Source organism: Phoenix dactylifera, chromosome 14, assembly GCF_051530095.1.
Source record: "Phoenix dactylifera cultivar Ajwa chromosome 14, Ajwa_hap1_PhDact_Kaust_v1.1, whole genome shotgun sequence".
NCBI lineage: Eukaryota > Viridiplantae > Streptophyta > Magnoliopsida > Arecales > Arecaceae > Phoenix > Phoenix dactylifera.
Window position 1 is genome coordinate 21,982,297 of NC_143203.1, and position 22,935 is coordinate 22,005,231.

At 37.5% G+C, this 22,935-nt stretch overlaps 1 protein-coding gene and 4 non-coding genes across 5 annotated transcripts; all 5 read right to left on the reverse strand.

The window, feature by feature from the left end:
• Positions 1–1,150: 1,150 nt before the first annotated feature.
• Positions 1,151–13,153, reverse strand: LOC103709894 (external alternative NAD(P)H-ubiquinone oxidoreductase B2, mitochondrial-like). Its single transcript, XM_008795419.6, has 10 exons — positions 12,787–13,153; positions 11,267–11,531; positions 10,379–10,585; positions 9,727–9,977; positions 7,958–8,174; positions 7,754–7,858; positions 6,782–7,054; positions 6,522–6,643; positions 1,665–1,784; positions 1,151–1,505 (listed from the first exon to the last, which is right to left on the reverse strand). The coding sequence occupies exons 1-10, from the start codon at positions 12,876–12,878 to the stop codon at positions 1,418–1,420; spliced, it is 1,740 nt and encodes a 579-aa protein (XP_008793641.2). The 5' UTR covers positions 12,879–13,153; the 3' UTR covers positions 1,151–1,417.
• A 5,945-nt stretch (positions 13,154–19,098) lies between these two features.
• LOC113462915 (small nucleolar RNA Z278) lies at positions 19,099–19,213 on the reverse strand. Its single transcript, XR_003386240.1, has one exon. It is a non-coding gene; the product is annotated as a small nucleolar RNA Z278 (small nucleolar RNA).
• Positions 19,214–19,576: 363 nt separating this feature from the next.
• On the reverse strand, positions 19,577–19,692 carry LOC113462914 (small nucleolar RNA Z278). The gene has a single exon (XR_003386239.4). It is a non-coding gene; the product is annotated as a small nucleolar RNA Z278 (small nucleolar RNA).
• Positions 19,693–19,786: 94 nt separating this feature from the next.
• LOC113462913 (small nucleolar RNA Z223) lies at positions 19,787–19,881 on the reverse strand. The gene has a single exon (XR_003386238.1). It is a non-coding gene; the product is annotated as a small nucleolar RNA Z223 (small nucleolar RNA).
• A 100-nt stretch (positions 19,882–19,981) lies between these two features.
• On the reverse strand, positions 19,982–20,069 carry LOC113462916 (small nucleolar RNA U36a). The gene has a single exon (XR_003386241.3). It is a non-coding gene; the product is annotated as a small nucleolar RNA U36a (small nucleolar RNA).
• Positions 20,070–22,935: the final 2,866 nt, after the last annotated feature.

Here is a 22,935-nt window from a genome sequence, read left to right on the forward strand (position 1 = left end):
AGAGGAAAGGATTTCCACCCCCCATTTAAGGCACAGAACCTTTCCGCTACTAGCCGATGTGGGACTAAATTCAGGGCCCCCTCCCCCTCCACAACATAGTCTATGTTGCGGGGGGGGGGGGGGCCTTGAATTTAATCCCACATCGGCTAGTAGCGGAAAGGTTCTGTGCCTTAAATGGGGGATGGAAATCCTTTTCTCTCGAGGCGCCTTTTGAAGGGCAAAACCGTGAGGGCAGTGGTCTCCCCCCGTCCGCGCTGGACGCGCGGGCCGGAGCGCCCAAAGCGGACAATACCTCGGGAGGAACGCAGTCCTCTTTCTCTGCTAGCTTAATGTGGGCTATGCTGTTGTGTGAGGCTCCGGCCAAAGGCCGTCCCCGCAACAGATGGCGCGCCAGGTAGGGGGCGCCTCCTCCCACCGTTGACTACCCCTCAGGACTGCGGAGGCTCAAGAACCTTCCCACTGGGGGGCTATGTTGCGGGGGGGGGGAGGGGGCCTTGAATTTAGTCCCACATCGGCTAGTAGCGGAAAGGTTCTGTGCCTTAAATGGGGGATGGAAATCCTTTCCTCTCGAGGCGCCTTTTGAAGGGCAAAACCGTGAGGGCAGTGGTCTCCCCCCGTTTGCGCTGGACGTGCGGGCCGGAGCGCCCAAAGGGCAGTGGTCTCTCCCCGTCTGCGCTGGACGCGCGGGCCGGAGCGCCCAAAGCGGACAATATCTCGGGAGGAACGTAGTCCTCTTTCTCTGCTAGCTTAATGTGGGCTATGCTGTTGTGTGAGGCTCCGGCCAAAGGCCGTCCCCACAACAGCCACCTTAAATGACCAACAATCATGCAAATATCAAGCAGGTCTTCTACTGAAGCAAATTTCCCATGTTCTAGATCTGATCGCACTATTCCAACATACCTGAATTCATGATGACGTGGTGTTCGTATTATAAATACTTCAATTTTCAATTTTTCCAGAAAAATGAAACTACTTGCATCACATTATAATGGCTAACAGTCAATTATGTTCTGACTTCTGAAGCATATGCAACAGTATGCTAATATATTTTCCTGTCTGGCTTCTGAAATTGGATGACCAAGCCACTGGTCCTAATAAAAGTATCCATAATACACAAAAAGGGAATATGTCAACAATGTACAGCAAGAGATTGCGCACGAAAACTTATCAAGAATGGGTAGTCTCAGAGTAAATAATGTAACAGGAAAAATGAAAGAGGATACAATCCTCAAACAACACTTCGTTTTTTATTCTGACATACAACAAGAATAGCTATACTCAAAATTGCCAACAAGAGCTTGCTTGTGGTCTCAAGAAATTGAAAAGCAATTTAGATGAATTCAGGATCTGATTTTTGTGTAGTTTGCGGAATCTTTAGCCAAAGCTTTCTTTACAAGTTTTGGCCTTTCTTGCCAAATTATATGCAACTCGAGTCCCTCCCGAAAATGAATCGCCTCATCCAATCAGAAATTACCAATGCCCTTGTGCGCCAACTGACTTGCTTGCTGGATTTGAAAAGAAGCAGCAAGAATAAGGACCAGATTATAATTAAAAACACAGTTTAGGCCATAATCAAAATCTCAAGGAAAATGAGTAGTAAAATCAATACATTAAAGTTTTCAAGTATCACAGACATATTAATTAAAAGAAAACAAAGCATGTACCTTGCATACACAGAATACCAGAGCCACTGGCTACTGTGGCCTATAGAGATCCAATCTCCTGGCAGTTGTGCAGCCGTTTGTTCTCCACCCAATGGGGCAAATTGCCCAAAATGCCTATACCTTGGATTACAAACAGATCATAAGAATGTATCACACAGAAAAGGAAAGATATAGGTAGTTTTGTAGCATGACAAAGGAGAAAATGCAGCAGTTTTACATTAAAAGAAAAACAACAGCATATGCCTTTCACAGACTCCTACATATACATGCATAGTATGACAGGCTTCTGTCTCTCTCTCTCTCTCTCTTTATTTTTCTCTCTGACTCCAATAAAACTAAATAAAGCACTTGGAAACTTGAGAAGGAAGTCTTCAAGATTTCCTTGTTTCTTTTCCAGTTTCTAAATAAAATCCCAAATGTGGTAGAAATACTTACAGCTTGCAAGATTCCGTGAACTCCTAGGATTTTTCACATCTATATTTTACATTGTGTTACAACTCCATTAGATTTAAAATGTAAATGCTAGAGAACAATGAGGGAACATAGAACAAAGTCGTTTCTTTTACAATTTTTTTTATAGATGCTATTAGATCATAGTTTATTTTTTTTCTGAGCATTTGGATAACAGGTAACTACAATTTTATTTATGTTGCTTAGGGCAGGTTTCTTGGATAGGCAGAACAAGGAACTTAAGTGGCTCCTGTCACGTTGATGAGGAGGTAGAACATCCCACTGTTTGTTATAGCCTCAACCACAAAAGCGAAGAGAGTGTCACATGTTGCTAGCAATCTGGGGCATCGATGGAGGTCCATCTGACTCTCATGATGAATACCCCAATGTATTTTTCGGTGTCACCCAGTGAGAGAAGTTAATCTTTATATAAGGATGGAAGACAAGAGTCCAACAGGAGATAAGGATAAAAATAGATGAGCATTAACATAACACACTCGGCAAGGGCAAGGAATGGATATCAGTAAGCACACCCAAAAAAGATGAGGTTAGGATCATCATCCCCAGACAGGACAATCATAAAAGCACAGTTGATCAATCCATTAGTTCTTTGATGTTGGCTACTAAACCAGTAAACAACCTTGTAAACATCCACAGGGAACAGGGCGTAAGCCACCTATTGAGGCCAGACACCTAGGAAAAATGGCCCTTCATTCTTAAATGCAATTACTTAGGCTCTAATCCTATTTGATATACGTTATCCATGAGAATTGTTCAGTAATTAGCAATTTTGTGAACTAAAACCTAAAATTTGCAATGTTTATTATTAACTTTCTGGCTTAACCCATCTGCGACAAATCCACCATTCTGGTTGGTTAGTCCAGCAGCAATTAGTCTGGGAGCCAGTGTCAGCCATTCTGCAACTTCTCAATTGCGCTGGTAGATATCAAGAAACCTATAATTTGGCTAGCTACTAACTAGATTTAGCCTGAAAACTCGTAAATCACAATTTGGGGTATCTGAGGACAGGAGACAACTATCACATATAGTGGCCTGACAGCCTATTATACAGCAGCAACCTACAGCTATATTTAGTTCAGTAAAACAATCACAATGATAGTTTAGCAAAGTCCACATGCTGACCATATGCAGGTTGGCCATCATTCAAACATGAGCCAAAGCTCTATGCAATCAAAGTAGTACACATTAAAGAAGAAAAAAGTGTAGGATTTTGTTATTTCCAAACATCTTGTATAATATGTTTTTCCATTATTCAATCGGAGAATTGGTAGTTGAGGTCCACTGTGATGACACAAGGATGTTTCGAGAAGAAAGAAAAAGAAAGAAATTGCTTCTGCAGAAGTTCACATGATATGAACCAGATGGTAAGCCCTAATTATTATTGTCTTTTGAAATTACGAGGTGAAGAACTTAGATTGCAAGCCTTATTCCACAGAGATGGGCAAGTCATATTAGCAACATTAAAGTTCAGGAACTCCCAATGACTTGAGAGGATTGAGCAATAGAATATCCAACCAAAGAACCTAAAGACCAGATGGGAGGAACAAATGCCTTTTTGATCATGTGCTTTAACATCATGATACTAGAAAGTAACCTTTAAAAAATCCATTTGACTTGGTAAGAGTTTACAGAAAAAGGTAAGTAGGCAAGGCTTGACATAGGGAATCACATTCATATCTGAAGTATATAAACAAGGGATCAAAACGAAAAAGTACCATTACTGAAATCAAAAGGTAAAGGAAAAAAAAAGAAAATGGCAAGCTTCAATTTGTACTAATTAAACTAAAAATAAGTAGTTAATAATATTCATACTTGGGCACAAAACAGAAGGAAAAGATGCAAGCTGATAGAAAATCCCATGATCGAAACTAGTATAGCCAACTGCAGAAAGTACAAAAGACCAAAAGCAAGTATAACGGAGAGAGGGTATATTTAGTATTGGGATAGTGCTAATTTTGGGGGGAAAAGGGCTCAAAATTACCAAGTTGCAAGCCATGAGGAAGGATTTGAGGAAGCTAAGATAACCAAGATGGTTAATGTGTCCTCAGTATCTAGGTCTGGGATAAAACATTTAAAAATCAAGTTGAGACAAAGAGGAAGGAAGAGGACTTTCTCAATTTAATTTCTAAATCAATGGATGAATGCAATTCATTCTTCAATGAATACTAAATTTGGTTTTGTTTCCAACAGAACCCCCACCCCTCCACCAAAAAAGGAATCCAGCTGTCATTATGAGCATTCTTTGTAAGCCTCTCGAAAATGTCAATCTTGAGGGGCATGGTAGAAATGTCAGCTTTGCCTTTCCTCCGCCTCATGGAATTTACAACACTTCTATATACGACAATCTCCATTCCATTTTCGTTGACTTGAAGGGATTCTCAAAAGATATTTGTTTGCTCGAACAATGATTTCACTTAAAATGCACTTTATTCTTCTTCATATATATGCTTAATGTCTTAGTGCCTGCTTCTCTTGTTCAGAGAGGAAAAAGAAGTTTCCATGCGTACCTAATATTTATCCTCAAAGAATTTGAGTTTTCAAATTGTCAATCATTTTAAATATTAATCTTAGAAATCTAAATCATAATTTCAAAAATTGTTGCCTTTTCAATTTGCTTATCATATTTGCCCTTATAACTTTCACTAAAATTTCTAATCTTGATTTACCATCCTTTGCCTCTGCGATTTTTTCACCTTGTGCATTTTTTATTTCTTCTAACTTTTCAATTTTCTCCTATAATTAAATAACCCTTCCCTTCATTTTCCTGCTTCTCATCCCTTTCATCAAACTCTGCATTCTTACAGTCTGCAATTCCGCATCCTTTCAGTCTGCAATTCCGCATCCTTTCATCAAACTATGCATTCAAAGTCATCTCCTTCAATTTCACCATCTTTGATATTTTCTTCCAAGAATTCATCAGCATCCAAGATTTCCAACTGAAAATTTTACAGTGATGTTTCACTCTCGTGACAAGAAAAGACTAACTAAATCTTTTCCTGCAATTGGTTTGGTGATTCACAAAGTTATTTAGTGTTTTCTCTTCCTTTCTTCCTTGAATTTTCCTTGGCATGCAACTTTCTAGCTTCCATGCAACATCCCATAATTTACAATCTAGAATATGCAAGTTTGATCGCTCCAATGTAAATCATTAGAACCAATTTAAACACTAGTGTCACATGGCTTGCTAGCCAATGGCTAGCATGACATGTAACATGATATGTAGGCATTGACCTGTTTTGTGCTGAGAAAAAAAAGGATCAAGAGAAAGGATGGACACCTTTTTAATTAAATATATTAAATGAAGTTTCACTAGGTGCCATGTTGACCCCTGCCAGGTGCTAGTACTTGCCTAGCAAAAGCTAGCACTTGAAAGCAAGGTTAGAATATCCTGATTTTCTTAACAGAATTACTATTTCTCCATTCTCTTTTCAAATTGGCTCATAATTGACAATCATTGTTTTCTTTATCTATTTTATTCACCCCAAAACTTGGCAATGGTGTTACCTTTGCTTCTCCAAGTCAATTTCACTTTCTCCTTTGCCGGAAACCCGGTACTTAAAGCCTTCATAATCTTTGAACAGATCTCTTTATTACTGTCGATCTTGTAAGATCATCACAACTCTGTTACCGCCTCTATATTATCAACAACCTCGATGGGTCGCGGAAGCTCTGATACCAATTCGTTAGAGAGAGAGAAGGAGAGAGGGGGAGAAAGAGAGAGAGAGAAATGGAGTTTAAGTTAAAGGTAAGGGGAGAGGATGATTGGAGAATAAAGTATTATAGTATATCTTCATTTTACTCCTTGGTGTAAAATGGTTCTCTATTAGGGTCTTCATGGTTACATAGTTACCCTTCATAAACTTTATACCTTTCATCAATTCATTAGAACTTCCAAAAAAACAAGTGATGAATACTTACACCAATAGAAGCACCAAATACATGCTTTCTCTTCCATTTATAACTAAATTATTGCAGGCATCTAATGCAAACCATCTTGCACCGCCCAATTAAACTATTCTTTTGCACACTACTATAAGTGCCATCTGGAAGTCATAATTTAACCATTGCCTGGTCCATTGCGTACAGTCTTTCATGGTACTATGATAATTAGAGTAGGTGACATCGAATGAACAAACTAGAGGTCTAAGATCCATCAAAGAATAATAATTAAATTTTTATAACCAAAGTGTGACCATCCAATGCACGCTTTTAATATTTATAAAGTTGCAAACAGACATAGGGTCAGTAAGACAAAAACAGGAAAACAATTGTATAAGATCATACATCTGCCATCCATACTGATTGAAGTTCATGAAGCAACCTAAAAAAGATAAAAAAGAAAAACACAAGAGAGAGAGAGAGAGAACCATGAACTAGAATAGATACCTGAAGGGACGAAAGCGATGACGGCCTGATTCTCTCATGCGCAGTGGACCTTCAGGATTCTCATCAGCGTCCTTCATTTTGTTAAAACATTGAGCAAGATAATTACCTTGTTGTGCAGCAACCTGGTACATTTTAATGAAGAGCATTAAGGATGATGTCAGTCAGCATACAAAAATTGGATAAATTATAAAACTTTCATTCCTTAGTTAAGTCAGATTTATATAAATCAATTACTCAAACTCTAGATTATAAAAGATTACCTGAGCTGTTGCTGGAAGATTTTTGACCTGTGAATCTACATTTGCAAGAGCTTTTTTGAACTCTTCTATGTCCAGCTCTACAGATTCCTTCTGAACATCACCTCTGGAATCCTTAATTAAATCAACTATGTCACTCATTTGCTTGCTTTTCAAGTAGAGTTCCACCTGAGGGTACCTTATGCAAATATCATCTAAAACATCTTGGATTTCTTTTACAGTTAAAGTTCCAGAATGGTTTTTGTCTGCAACCTTAAAGATTGATGATATATCTTCCTGAAAGCACAAAGCCATGAAGCATATTAATAAACCACACTGGTCAAATTGCAATTTTAGTTGACTGCTAATTGATACTCTCATCATGATGTCTAGTTAAATGAAACATGTGAAACCTGCATGAAGTCTCATTGTTAGTTCTCAGAGCAGTTGTACATGATCACTTGCTACGAGTACCTGTTTGATATTCTCACTAGCTGAGAATGGAGAGCTACTCATAGGTTTCATGAAGTTATTCTGCAGATTAAAACTGAACAGGATAAACTAGTTTAAACCTTAAACTGCGAAATAGCAGCTTGACAATTTAAGTTTTAAGCCATCAGCAATGGATGCTCAAGTTGACAATCAGAATGGCAATCAAGACCAAACTTATCCTTAATTTACATTAGCCATCGCATATTGTCATCCTTTAGCTCTTTCAGTGCCACAATTTTTTGTCCATTTAATGAATGGGTAAGGAACCTACGAGGCAACTGATATTGTAAGGCAGTTTACACTTTACATTGTAGGTCAAAATTAATGTTATTTGAACAAATAGGACAAGATTCTAAATCGACAATCTACATAACTATGTATTTATCTATGTAAACATGTAACATTCCAGGGTACTAATCCACTTCATGTACTATGTCCCTCTAACTAATAGTCAGCACCTTTAGTGAAACAAGACATAAGATCAATAAGCAAAGTTTCACATACCATGACTTTTCGCTGACCTATGGTGGCACAATCACCAAGAGCATATACACCATCGCATTCAGAGACTCTCAGCCACTCATCAGTTGCTAATACACGCCTGTTAACCTGTGCATTTGGGAAAGAATTAAATATAAATTAAAAGATCTACAAATTTACAGAAATCATATTTTAGAAAATGGTGACCATAAGCTAGAATCAATTAACCTGATCAATTTGTTTCATAAAATCCATTATGACAGGGCGTGTTCCAATACCAGTAGACCAGACAGCCATTCCATATGGTACAGACATTTTTCCAGTCGATGCATTTGTCATTGTGATGTTGTTATCCGACACCTCCACAACCTTAAATCCTGTTTTCACTTCGATGCCTTCTCTTTGGAACTTCTCCACAGCAAATTTAGTGACCCTTCTGTCAAACCTGCATGATACAACCATAATGCACATACAACTTACAGAAGGTAGGACAGGGAAGAAAAGGAGAGTTACATAGAAGAGGCAATTTGCAAATAAATAACATGAAGATGAAAGATAATAAATTTCGATAAATCTATTTTTGGTTGTATTTGGAGCAATGTCTGCCAAACCGGTACCGGTAAACGTATCGGTGGCCTACCGGACCGGTTCGGTACCAGTTTGGGCCATACCGAACCGGTACCACTGGTTCAGACGGATTTCGGCTACTGCACGGGTCAAAAAGGCCACGGCTCACGGCGCTATGGCAAACTGCAGGCGTATCGGTGAAAATTGGTCCAGTTCGCACTGGTACAAGGCGGTACCGTGCTTGTACTGATGGAAACCGGTTCGGTTCATACTAGTAAGCCCTCCGTACCGCTCGATTCCGGCCCCCACCACGGTACCGGACCGATCAAAGACCAGACCAATCCAGTACGTGCTGAACCGGCCGGTACGGGCCGGTTCTATAACAACCTAGGACCTCACCCAAAATGGCTAGCCGGAAGATATTGTTTGGGTTCCTTGATCCTGTATAAATACCCAAAATCTACCCAGCGAATAACCGATGTGGGACTAAACACACGCCCGCACGGATCCTCACATACTCCCCCCGTTCAAGCCCCGATGTGCTCGTTAGGCTAAGGGTTCAAATCCATTCAAATCTAATCATAAACACCACGATCGATCCGTGGTCAACCCCAATGGATCCGTGCTGCAGTGTCCCATACTTCACATAAGTTATAGGCCGGGTCCGCTCTGATACCATTTGTAACAACCTAGGACCTCACCCAAAATGGCTAGCCGGAAGGTATTGTTTGGGTTCCTTGATCCTGTATAAGTACCCAAGATCTGCCCAGCGAATAACCGATGTGGGACTAAACACACGCCCGCACGGGTCCTCACAGGTTCAGCATACCATGATTTGGAAGTTCTTAACTTCAAAAACTTACATCTGTCTTTTCTCTAACTGATTCCTTCAATTGAAGAGTTGTGATTTTATTAAATAGAGTATCTTAAGAAATGAAAAAATATTGCAAAAAGGAAAAACATAAGCTAACAAGGAGAGAAGAACTTGAATCTGGAAAATTCTACTCAAAATAAAGATTTGCAATTGGTTTTAGAGCTTCGATGAAATTTAATTGTCAACCAAGCACCAGGTATTATCAAATCAGAAATTGTAAATTTTGCTCATAAAATTGCCATGCTTGGAAAAGCGTCCAAAGACACCTTTTGTATGGCACAGAATTGGATTTAGAATCAACTAGAATAATAACTGTTGTATAGCTTGTATAATATGTCTTTACTTGCCACAAGCCTTTGGTAGGTGTCTAGATGCTAGCTAACATGAATGTTGATAACATCAGAACCTGATAAGGTTGAACATGGTGAATTATTTACAAAACCACAAATAGTGTGATGAAGGAGTTCTGATTTCGCACTATTCAATTTCAAACTCACAAATATAGACAAATCAGGGAAATAAATGAGAACCAAGAAAAAATCAAATGCTGCCTTACATGGTCAAGATATGCTCTCCAGCTTCGATAACTGATATCTTCACCAGGTCTCGAACAGTAGGATATAACTTACGCAAATCTTCGGAGACAAAATCATGTAACTCTGCAGCAAATTCAACACCAGTTGGACCACCACCAACAATAACAAAATGAAGAATCCTCTTCCTCTCTTCTTCATCAAGGTTTGGAAGACTGGCCCTCTCAAAACAGTTCATCACACTCCTACGAATTTTCTGAGCGTCCTCTATTTCCTGCACATAGCTACTATTGGTCAGACGAACCTCACAAGAAGCGTGCAATCATGCAATCAACAAATATAACAATCAACTTTTTTAAAAGCATCATTTGAAAGAATATTGAAAATGGATGCTGAAAACTAGCAAGAATCTGTCAAAAAGTTACGCAACAACTGAAGGGCATACATGTGGTGAGAAAGTTTACACGAAACCTCATGTATCAGGATCATACAGCAATAAGACTCTGCTGCATGAATCTGGTAGTGTGGTGAAAACAGCCAGACTTGTACCTCAAGCAAATAAGATTAAGTATTTGCATCTGCTGTAATTATGATAAAAATACCTAACATGCATGCTGTCTTGACAAGTAAACTGCACTGACATTAGGACTTCCATCACGATGAAAGTAAATGTACCTTCAGAAAGTGACAATGTTCGACCACACCAGGTGTGTTAAATGTATTTGCTCTGGCTCCAATTGATACCACCAGATAGTCATAATCGAGAAGAAATTCACCATTTCCATCCAAATTTGTGCCAATATTAGATCGACAATGGACTTTTTTGTTTGTTGGATCAATTTTGAAACACTCAGCTTCCCAAAATTTTATTTCTCCTCCTTTCTGCAAACGCAATAATTGGAGAACAGGGTGAGTGCTACTTCACTGACAGGACCAAATTATTTATTGAGCAATACATCAAACACATTAGCCTCTGGTAATAGATGGAAACTAAGCAAGATAGATGAGACTGACAAAAATATATCTAAACAAGAATATCACATCAAGATCATGGGGAGAAAGTTACTACCTTAAGTTAACTCTCGCCATCGGAGTCTTCTCATTATTTTTCTTATCATTTTTCTTCATTCATCTTTTATTTGTCAAATTTATCTACAGAGGCAGATCATATTATTTTCACAAATATCAAGAGAGATGCCCTGTTTAAGATTCACGCATGTGTTAAGCTGGAAATCAACTCTGCCTTAACAACTTGACAGTTTTACAAGGTATATGAAGCTACCATTCTTGTACTTCAAGCATCATAAGAATCTGTTATTGCCAGCCTCTCATTTTTTTAAGGAATCATTATACATTTAATGAATTAATAGAAAATTTTCGCTCATCCTCATAAGCCATCATAGAATACCACTCATTTCCAAATTAAAATACAAAAAAATAAAAATATTTTTTGAAGAAAAAAAGAGTACTATAAATGAAAATCTATAGCAGTAACAATTCCCTATTTTTCAAAAAGGTAAAAAAAAGAGCATTACTCAATGGAAATAACATGCCAATTTGTACCTTTTTTATTATTTTGCGAATTGGCTCAACAATGCTGCGTGGTTCAACTGTTCCACATGTGACGCTAGGTAGCAAAGGGGTAAATGCAAAGTAGTTACGAGGTGACACCACTTGTACATCATACAATGAGCTATCTAGGTTTTTCAAGAAAGTTGTGCCAGCCCAACCAGTACCAAGAACTACCACCTTTTTCTTGGGTGCTACTTCAGACGATTCAATGGCATGGTCTGATTTTGAGTCAGCATAAGCCACAAGACCTCCGCCACTGCAAGTTAGGAAGCATAAGCCACAATTTAGAACATAATGACGGCATCAGCAATGTAAATAAGCTTTTGAATTGTCAGGAACTCGTATAGATTAGAATAACACATAAGGAAATAAGTAGAAAAATGAATCAGAATGATACAAGACATTCATACATACATACATAATTATCTATACATATGGATATACATGCATATGCGTGTGCTTGCATATACATACATATATATTCGCTGTGAATGAGGCACAGCGACACAATGCAATGTAAGCAGATCATTTTGGTCCAACTGCCTTGTTATTTTTGTGACAGACGGGGATTATGGCTCAGCTGGTTGCAGATCATTGTATTTTAAAAAACAATGAATGAATGATTTAAATCCCACTTTTGTTAAATTATGATTGGATCCTTCACTGCTTATAGACTTTTGCTTTGGCACATCTGTTCTTTCCTTCAACAGCCCATGCATTAGAAAGAGATGGTCCAGAACCTGCCAGGTTACCAGCGGCACTGGTCATTTAACAAGTGGTACCAGGTATAGGAACCGATTATTTATAACAATTACAAGGCTTCTCTTAACTAATGTAACTATGTGAGAAGATTGAAAAAGAAAAGAAAAAAAAATCCTTCACATGCTCGAATCCACTACGTACCATACGGAGAACTTGTCAATTTTTTTCATGATCCAAGGGTTCTTTGCAACCAATAAGAAGTTAGGGAATTAAAACAAGCCATTACTGCAATCTGGACAACACTAAAGATTATTCTTGCAAATCAACCTAATCATAATAATAACGATAAGGAAACAAAAAGTGAAACTCGCCAAACATTTGACTGATAACAATCTCAATTAATTTTTGCCTTGTTTTTTTGCTTTTAAAAAAAATGGGTTCAATATCGTTTCTGACAATGGATCATATGGATCATGCACAATACATTGAAAGAACGAAAGAAATGGTACATAAAATCGTCTGTAACAGAAGATATGTGAGATTTTAACAGTAGAGCTCACCGACAAAGAAAGCACCCATATCCAACACGCCCATAACCAGAACAAGCACAAGTAACACAAGTGTGCAAAAAAGACAACTTCTTTTGTTCCAAAAATCTAGGAAAGGCAGATAAGAAGCTATTTGTTGATCTAAAGCTAAAAGAGCTCAGTTGCCAGCCAAATTCCACCAGATTGAACAAAGAAGAGCGGATTTTGAAACGAAATGGAGGCTTAAAGCAGATCAAAACGGAGGAGTAAAGAAGAGAAGACCTGGCGGCCAAGATGACGACGAGCTTCGTGAAGTTGGGGCGGTGGTGGAAGGCCCGGGTGGCGCCGTCAAAGAAGAAGGCCGAGAACCTCATGCCGAGCACCGAGCAAGATCTCACAAAGAGAGAGAGAGAGACAGAGACAGAGGTGGACGGCTTAGAAATCTTTGGGTCTCTGGTCTTTATATTTCTTTTTTCTTGATCAAAATTATTTAATTTTTTTCTTAAAGGCTATAGAATATATGATAAATTCCTCAAATGAGGGGGGCTGGTCGGACTTGCCGACCAAAAAAGTCATCGCTTCCCGTATTCTTTGAGGGGAGGGTACGTTCCGCTCTTTGTGGAAGGAAGGGAGGCGACAGCCAGATCCAGGCTTGAATGTTTGACCGTGGACTTCAAAATATTAAAAAGATTCGCGCAGACAAGACGGACCGAGAGCCGGTGGCTGCGGTGCGGCCATGTTCTCTCACGTGCTATTGGTGCTTTCCATGAATATAATGCATGGATTAGTGCTTTCCATGAATATAATGCATTGATTCTGTATATTTTTATTATTTATGAAGCAATAATTTTAGAAATCTCATAATAACCAGCATCATTCATAATATTTTTTTATTAACATAATTATGTATTAACTTATATTATTATTTTCTTTATATGGAGCATATACATGAGTGTTTATAATTTCGAATATGACAGAACAAAGTAATAAAATCATTTTTTTTCTCTCTTTTATTCGCTTATTTTTCTATTCTTCTGCTTAAATATTTTAAAATACTTTTTTGGACACGCCTCTTTCAGAAAGTTGTGAACATTGGCTTCCGAAAAGATACGGTAGTTTCGAAATATTACGTATCTACGCTATTTCCGAAACATTACGCATTTTCGGAATCATCGCATCTTTTCGGTCTTTGGATAGAGTCTATAAATAGACTCCTCCGGTATCAATCCTAATTCAATTTAAACTCTCTCTTTCTCACCCGTACTCCATCTTCCAATAGTTTCTTTCATAGACAAAGTTCTTCCACTTTTCAACTTTCAACTTACTATCTTTTTTTTCTTTTTATTTTTTATTTTTTTTAGACATCTAAAGGAGTCAAGCCTCCCAGCGATTGTGCTCGTTAGAAGAAGATCGAGTTGAGCCGAGTTATTGTACCTTAGGAACGAGATCGCTGCAAACCTACACATAAGGGACAAATCACGTTTTTAAACTATATCACGCACCTCAATCCAACCAAGCTATTTTCAATTTTTTGATTTTATTCTAGTAGATTATTTCTTTATAATACTTCTATAAAATAAAGTAATAATAGTTTCTAAGCAAAGTAAATTTTCAACAGTCTAAGAACGTGATCTTGGATTGCACTAGATATTGCTATTTGATCGTTTATCAAATTTAGTTCAATTGCATAGGACTAAATTTGATTTTAATTGTATAGAATTAGAAAGCTGAAAATATTTTTATCTTCACAAAAAAAAAACAATCTTTTAAAAAAATATATTACTTTGAAAATTGTGTAAACAAAATTTTTTTTGCAACTTTACAAGCCGTACAAAAATTTTCTATTGATTTATAATATTTGCAGAATTTTTTTTTGCAATTTTAAAATCTATGCAAAAATTTTCTGTAAATTAAAAATCTGTATAAAAAAATACTGCGGTTTTAAAATCAGTACAGATTTTCTACAGCTTTAAATTCTTTGCGATCTATTTTCTGTTATCTTTAATTTTTGTATAGAATTTTCTACATCTTTATAATTTGTGCAAAAAACTATTGCACTTTTAAAAGCTATGTAGAAATTACCACTACTTTAAAAGTTGTGCATATTATTAGCTGTTCTTAAAATATATACTGTTGCTTTGAACAATGTACAGAAATTACAATGTTACTTATCATATTTTTTAATGTAGTAATTTAGTTTTACTGTTATTATTGTTTTTTATTGTATTTATTTCAAAATCTATAATCTGACTCAAAATCTTACGAATCAAAAGAGTACCAATAAAAAGATGAACCGGCATATCCGAATTTATCATAAATATGTCAGATAACTCAAAAAGAGTAATGCTATTTTATTAGAATTTGTTAAATTTGAGAAAAAACTGGGCAGATCATTTAACCAAGGGTTTGTCTAGAAATGGAGTCCTAGATTCATCGAGGAGGGTGGGGCTTAAGCCCACTATTTGGTTACCGATAGTGGACGCCCAACTTCTGTGATTGGAGATCCAATAAAAAAAATTCAATATGATAAAAACGAAACTGATTGAGTGATCATATCAGAGCATATTTTTTGGAGTATATATCCTCTCATCTTTATGATGAGTGCTCTTATAAGTGAAAAATATATATTGGAATGGTTGAGCTATACTTTTAATAAATTCAAGATAGAAAATCTTCAAGGTATTGGGTCACAAATACTCTTGGAGGACTTATCTATATGAGAAGTATTGTGTAGGCCACGACTAGGGGTTTGGGCTTACTCTAATAAACTTCTCATAAAAAATTAAGGTACTAAGCACAAGGCCTTTCAATAGCACTAACCGCATAAAGACCCAATTAATCTGTATTATGTGTATGATAAGTGGAAGAACCCAATTAATCCACCATAGTTCCTTGAGATAGATACTATCAACACTAAGTGAGATACAAGTCAATGGAATACCTTACCCATTGCACAGTATAAGTTGCCCATATATTTTACTATATAATTTTTAAAAAAATTCAAATCTTTTGTAGGAGATTGCTAGAGTTTTAATTAAAAAAAGATTTAAATTTTTCTTATCTCCTAACCTTTAATTGTTTTAAATATTTTAAAATACTTTTTTGTAAGACACATTTTTTCAGAAGAGATGTGACACTTCAGAAGAGAACGTTGGCTTCTGAAAAGATACGATGTTTCCTAAACATTACTTAGAGTTTCTTCAATAGATAAAGTTCTTCAACTTTTCAACCTTCCCCTTTCTATCTTTTCTTTCTTTTTATTTTTTATTCTTTTTGGGAGCATATGAAAAAGTCGGTCAAGCCAAACCTCCTCGGCGATCCTGCTCGTTAGAGAAGGATCAGGCTGAGTCGGATTGTTGTACCTTGGAGTTGGAGATGAGATCACCGCAAACCTACACATAGGGGGCGAATCACGTTTTTAGGACAGTGTATATCACACGCTTCGATTCAGGCAAGCATTTTTTTTTTGCTAAGGCAGGTGAATCATACCAGACGAGTACGGATGCACTCAATAAAATAAAAAAAACAAAATACCTCAGAGTGTCGAGGGCAAATCTCCATCTTTAGCCCATAGGGTACTACTCGAGTGACTGGCTATATAAGTAGCCACCCAATCCACGGGCCTATTAACTTCACGAAAGACAATCTTCTGATTTTATTCTAATAGATTATTTTTTTATAATACTTCTATAAAATAAAGTAATAGCAGTTCCGGATAAAATAAATTTCCAACATTAAGAATATTAGTTTAAATGTTTTTTTTACAATAACAAAATAGCTTTCATGTGCTGCCATGGACATCATCGCATGAAGTTTCTCATTCCCGATGTATAAATTACCTATGTTTAAGTAAATATCTGCACTGCATTTACTCTCTAGTGTACGACTAAAAGAGCAAAGAAATGTATCTATTATAAGATATAAACATCGAGTAAACTTATCATATCTTTCTCCAAAACAATGTTTTGTTAATTTATCCATCTAATACTCCTTCCTTTGAATAAATGGAGAAGACAAAGATGCAAGTTTAATGGTTTTTTCCTTCAACACTTCAGTGCCGTTTTATTTTTTTTTTATTTCTTCTCTTGATCACTTCCCTTCCCCTCCCATTTCCTCTCTTCCACTCTCTTCCTTGGTCACTTATAACAACATTGCCTGTCTCCATTGCTATTTCCATGCCTAATGAGCGATGGAGGGGAGTACAAGGTTGCGATGAGCGGCAAAAGGGGAGAGTATCACTTTTTTCATCTTTTTTTTTTCTCCTCCATATTTTTTGAATACAGTAAGAATAGAAATAAACAACATTTTGGTATTTGGGCCATGGGATAAATTCAGATGGGATCTTGATTTGGTTGTGCTGGATCTAAAATAAAAAAAGTTAATTTAGGCTAAGATTAAACCAGATTTATCTCTATTCAATAAGGGCCAAGGTTGAACCAGTAGTGGGAGGCTCGGACCCGACCCACTGGTAGCCCTACATGTGCTGAAAGTGCAACCAAGCCGTATACAAATAAGCTAGATCTAATTTAAGCTCAGCTTATTTTGTAATCGAGCGGAGCTTGAGCTAGCTCATTTAATTATAAATCAATTTTTAATTGTTTGGAGATAGCTCATTTAGGAGATATAGCAATAGTATAATTTTTTTTTAAGATGTTTAATTATATAATTAGAGCTAAGAATCTTGACCATATTCTAACTTATCTAGATTAACAAAATTGGAGACTGGAAGAACAAAAATAAAGAAGTAAGAATCCCATATTTGGTTGGGGCAGGGACAGAAGAGAGAACCATTTTTTACTATTTAATTAAAATTTTAAAGAAGAGAGAATTTAAAAAAAATTAATTTCAATTTTTTTTTTTTTTTGCCAAAACGGATGATATATAAACTTACAAACGAACACATCTAAAATAAAATCAAAATACAGTACCGCTCGAAGCGCTCTAAATAGCTCTTTTTTAGTCCTTCTAAAATAATATATGGTATATAAATTATTTATATATTTATATTTTAATTATCAAGAGTTTAGCACGGGACATTAAGTCTTGCTCAAGCTTGACTCTTTTTGCTATATAACCAGTCCCAAAACTATGTTCAAAATCCAGCATAGGAATACGATTAAAAAATACATTTTTAAATTATTTTATAATTCAAAGTATAGATCATATAATGAAAAAGATCGATTTTAAAAATTAATAATGAAATATAAAACAATCCAAATCAAAGACCCACTTTTACCACTAAAAATGTCAAGAAATCAAAAGATAATATAAATTATGATTTGTACTATTAAAAATATCCAAAAACTTTATTATATAAAGACAGAAATATCCGATTTCATTATACTAATATACTAGAATATATATAAACATTTAAATCTAAATATTATATGAATCAATACACTTTATTACTTAAAACATAGCTCCTACATTACAACCACTCCTTGGTAAACCTATTTAAAGTATATATTGGAAACCATCAAAATTCTGAATTCTATGTTTTTAGTGATATAGACCATGATCAATTATCTTCAATTTTAATGGCCAAGCTTATTGATGTTCAAATTAATTTTGCCAAAAACAAAATTGGGGCACCCACAGTCCAACGACCTTAACCTCCGATCTAACCAGCTCCATGCTTTCCATCATTCCAATAAAACGAATGAAGGTATCCCAGATTTGGTTTAAAAAGAGAAGGAACACAAGCTCTATCATCAGCATATCATCTAGTGAATGAGAATATTACCTTCAAATTTCACAAAGAAATCATCTACAAACAATATACCTCAAGGGTTACAATCTATACAAACTATAGAGACCTTCCGGCCATGTCCCAAACATTTGAAGACACATAGGATAAGATCGAACTGAAATTATATCCCAAGCTATCACCATGCCAACAGCCGACGCATCAACATCATGTTTAGTGTCTCTAACACTGACAGGATGGGATCGAACCTGGTACACACAGCAATTATTCCTTGCAAAACATTTGAATTAGCACACTTAGATTATATTGTTGCAAGCAAATGAAGCTATAATACCACTATAATAGCACAACAAGCTACAAAATAACTTGAACATGTTCCTCACTGACACACCTTCCCCAATCTTGTTAGATAATGGAAAAAAGTAACCTAGAATGCCACAAATCTAAGAGGAAAGATGACTGAAAGGTACTCGAATTCGAACAAGCTAAATTTCACAATACAATAGAATTCAACTGCAACCTAGAGAGGATCCTGACTCATAATTTGGGATTGGAAAGAATACTTTCTTTTATGTCTTCTGAAAAATCATTTGTTTGAGCTGACATCCATTGTATATTTGTATGCATACCACACTGAATACTGCTTAAGGCTAAACAAATTGGTAGAGACTCAGTTCATCAGTGGGACTCAAAAGTTGACTTCTGTGAGAAGGGTGGACAGGCATGCCTTCTTCTGTTCAAAGTATATTCATCTTCCATACTCAAGAGACAGACGAACACCATGTTACACAAAAGATGGGCACAGGTAACATCTACTTTATACTTTTATTTTCAACAGAGAAAGTCGATTCAAATAGGATTCAAAGAGTAAATACACAAGTCTTAGCGCCTCAGAAGTATCTGAGGATGTCATGTAAAGTGCTGCTTTCCCAAGTAGGTTCTCCCTGCAAGCAGGGACTTGGTTCCACAACACATCCATTTTGCAGACAAATCATCACTGGCAGTGGCAAAAAAATTCAACATAAGAATAATTATCTAAATAAAATTAACAAGAGTGTGCTTTTTTTTTCAAGAATTACCGTTATTACCTTGCATTACTGTGTGTCAACAAGAAAAAGCAGGGATTTGACATGGGAAGGATAAAAATTGTCTTTCACACATAAAGCTTGGAAATCAAGAATCAGACTTCATGTACAAAAATTCTACTTCTGTAATACAATGACTGTTAAGCAAACACTAAAACTTTTATAAAAACATATGTTAATCAGATAAAAGAGACATGAACTTAGAAACAGCTAGAATCCATTTGTCAATTGGCTATATCTCATACATATCAGGTACCATCATGATCAATAAAGAGCTAATGACTCAGAAAAGTCCTTTGGTGTCATTTGAATGTAGCAGCTCCAAGCAGCTTCCCAATGTAAAACAGGGACTTGAAGATATCTACAAGTCATAAACTTGGAGATATCATCGCAGGCAGAAAGAAAAAAGCCATTTTAGTTATGAGAGGCTGTTAAAACAAGAGAAAAATCAAGAAGTTGTACAAGAAATAACCGACAACTTTTAAATATAGAAAGGCTCAGCTTTCTATCAGCTTCCTCTATCATGAATTTTCTGAAGCAGAACTGGCATTTTTGAAGCTGTATAGATTCTCATCACAGCCAAAGCATCTCACTGAATCCAAAATACACAGAATATGAAAATATTAAGAATATAAAAGTTAATTTTAAAAGTTCTAAAATAGTATGCATATTAATTTCTTAATGTCAGCTCATATCAAGAAATTCAACCATTTTTTCTACCTTATGCTTCATGTATAATCATCAGAAGCGCGGGTAAGTTATAATCATCGCCAACAAAAGAGTGTTTCGAGTAGCAATACATCAACCAAAACTTAAAACAAAACCACCCAAACTGATTTCTTTTTGTTTTGCCCTTGTAGCCTAAAAGGATAAGGTATCATTAGTAATGACGAAACCAAAGACAGCAAATAGAAAACCACTAAAAAAACTAAATTTTGATCACTTTGTGCGCTAAAAGTGTGATTTTTGATTTTAAAAATTACCAAAATTTCACACTTGTTGGTACACATATAGTTGTGATGAGAGATTTGAGAGGCAAAACCATCAAAGAAGAGTAAATCCCACGTTATCCCTGCCGTCTTCGCCAAATGCCTAATGCCTTCATGACTAGGCTCTTTGGGCGGCAAAATTACCAAAAGACCTAAAGTGCGGAAAGGCAAAAGGAAGAAAATACAATCAAAAGAATTGCAATCTAGTTATTATGTTGAGCCAGATCAGTAGTTGGAAATCATGAACAGAATTGGAACACGCAACGGCGATTAAATCTAGCATGGAGGTTTCCATCTCACGCAAGATCTCAAGAAAAGCCCGGAGCACAACGTGGGATACTTCCACAAAAACCTAAGACCCTAAAATCTCTCAAATCCAAACATTAGGCATTAGTTCCTCGCAAAATCCAATACTTCATCCGAATAACAAGTCCAAAGATCGAAATTATTCTCGAATCAAAATCAAAAAATCAAAACTTTCATCGAAACAAAAGGTAAAGATCGAAACTTTTCTCAAAACAGAAAGAAATAACAGAAAATTTGGATACTTTCGACAATGAATAAGGCCTAAACTTACTCAAAAAAACCCAAAAAAACACGAACCCTCTCATAGCAAGCTGATTAGGGTTTTAGTTTTTCAGGCATTAGAATGAAAAGAAAGCTTAGAAGAGGCATCACGAAGCAACGGAAAGACGCCACCTTTCGCCGTCTATCAACACTCGTACAAACCCCACAACAAGAGCTAAACCCAAAATCGAAGGTACAAGGCCAAAATCGTTCCCCCCCGATTTATAGAATAACCGAAGAAACCCTAACCCTAGATCGCCGTATAATTCCAGATCGAACGGCTGACATGCATTACGAGGAGATCAGGTGTTACACCACCGGTCCGTGCGGGCCGAGACTTTGACCCAGCGTTCAGGCCGGGTTCAAGACGGCCCTTTGAACCGCCCGAGCCCAGGATCGTGCCGAACCAAATCGGCGACGCGGAAAGGAGAGAGAGATGTGACCGTTCAGTGGGATCGAGCAGGAATGGATTCAAAAGTCCAATCCACCCTCTTCCCTTCCCTCGGATAATGAAAGTTAGTGATCCATTCTATAAGTAGGTTATCAATTTTTCATTCGATTTCTACTCTAGTCTCGGATCCTCTTGTTGCTGGATTATGTCGTGTTCTTTGAGTTTCTGCCCATGATCCCAAGGTCTGCATTTTTGTTCGAGATTTTGTCTTTTAACCTGTCTAGAATGAAACCAACTCCATGGTGTAAGAGCTCCAAGTAATGCAGCCTCTTATAAGAATGGTGAAATTAGGGTTTTTTTAGGGTTTGAGAGAGGGTGGAGGAGGGCTGGTAGATGAAATAACAATAGTAGGATGGCATTTGGTGTAGATAATATGATAGTTTATGTTGCGGGGACGGCATTCTGCCGGAGCCTCACACAACAGCCTAGCCCACATTAAGCTAGCAGAGAGGACCGCGTTCCTTCCGAGGTATTGTCCGCTTTGGGGGTCGAGCGTACCCGGAGCCCTCCTCACGATTTTGTCCCACAAAAGGGCCCTCAATAGGAAAGAATTTCCATCCTCCATTTAAAGCAAGGAACCTTTCCGCTACTAGCCGATGTGGGACTAAATTCAAGGCCCCCTCCCCCCACAACATAGCCCCCCCAGCGGGAAAGTTCCGGCCAGGTTTTACCCCAACAGGCCCCCACAGTCCTGGAGGGTAGTCAATGGAGAGAGGAGGCGCCCCTTCCTGGCGCGCCATCTGTTGCGGGGACGGCATTCTGCAGGAGCCTCACACAACAGCCTAGCCCACATTAAGCTAGTAGAGAAAGAGGACCGCGTTCCTCCCGAGGTATTGTCCGCTTTGAGGGTCAAGCGTACCCGGAGCCCTCCTCACGATTTTGTCCCACAAAAGAGCTCTCGAGAGGAAAGGATTTCCACCCCCCATTTAAGGCACGGAACCTTTCCGCTACTAGCCGATGTGGGACTAAATTCAAGGCCCCCTCCCCCCCCACAACATAGCCCCCCCCAACGGGAAGGTTCCGGCCAGGTTTTACCCCAACGGGCCTCCACAGTCCTGTAGGGTAGTCAATGGAGAGAGAAGGCGCCCCTACCTGGCGCGCCATCTGTTGCGGGGACGGCATTCTGCCGGAGCCTCACACAACAGCCTAGCTCACATTAAGTTAGCAGAGAAAGAGGACCGCGTTCCTCCCGAGGTATTGTCCGCTTTGGGGGTCGAGCGTACCCGGAGCCCTCCTCACGGTTTTGTCCCACAAAAGGGCCCTCGAGAGGAAAGAATTTTCACCCCCCCATTTAAGGCACGGAACCTTTCCGCTACTAGCCGATGTGGGACTAAATTCAAGGCCCCCTCCCCCCCAACAGTTTATTTTTAAGTTTTTGATCCCATTATAGTTGTTATTAGAAGAAACAGAGATTATGGGTATGTTCGCTCTGATACCATTTGTAATAACCTAAAATCTTATCCAAAATAGCTAGTCAGAAGGTATTATTTGAATTTTTTTATTTTGTATGAGTACTCAAGATTTATCTAGCGAATAACCGACGTGGGACTAAACACACGTCCGCACAGATCCTCATATTTAAGGTGTTCGATATTTTTCCGATATGGCATATTGATGTTACAATTAGCTTGA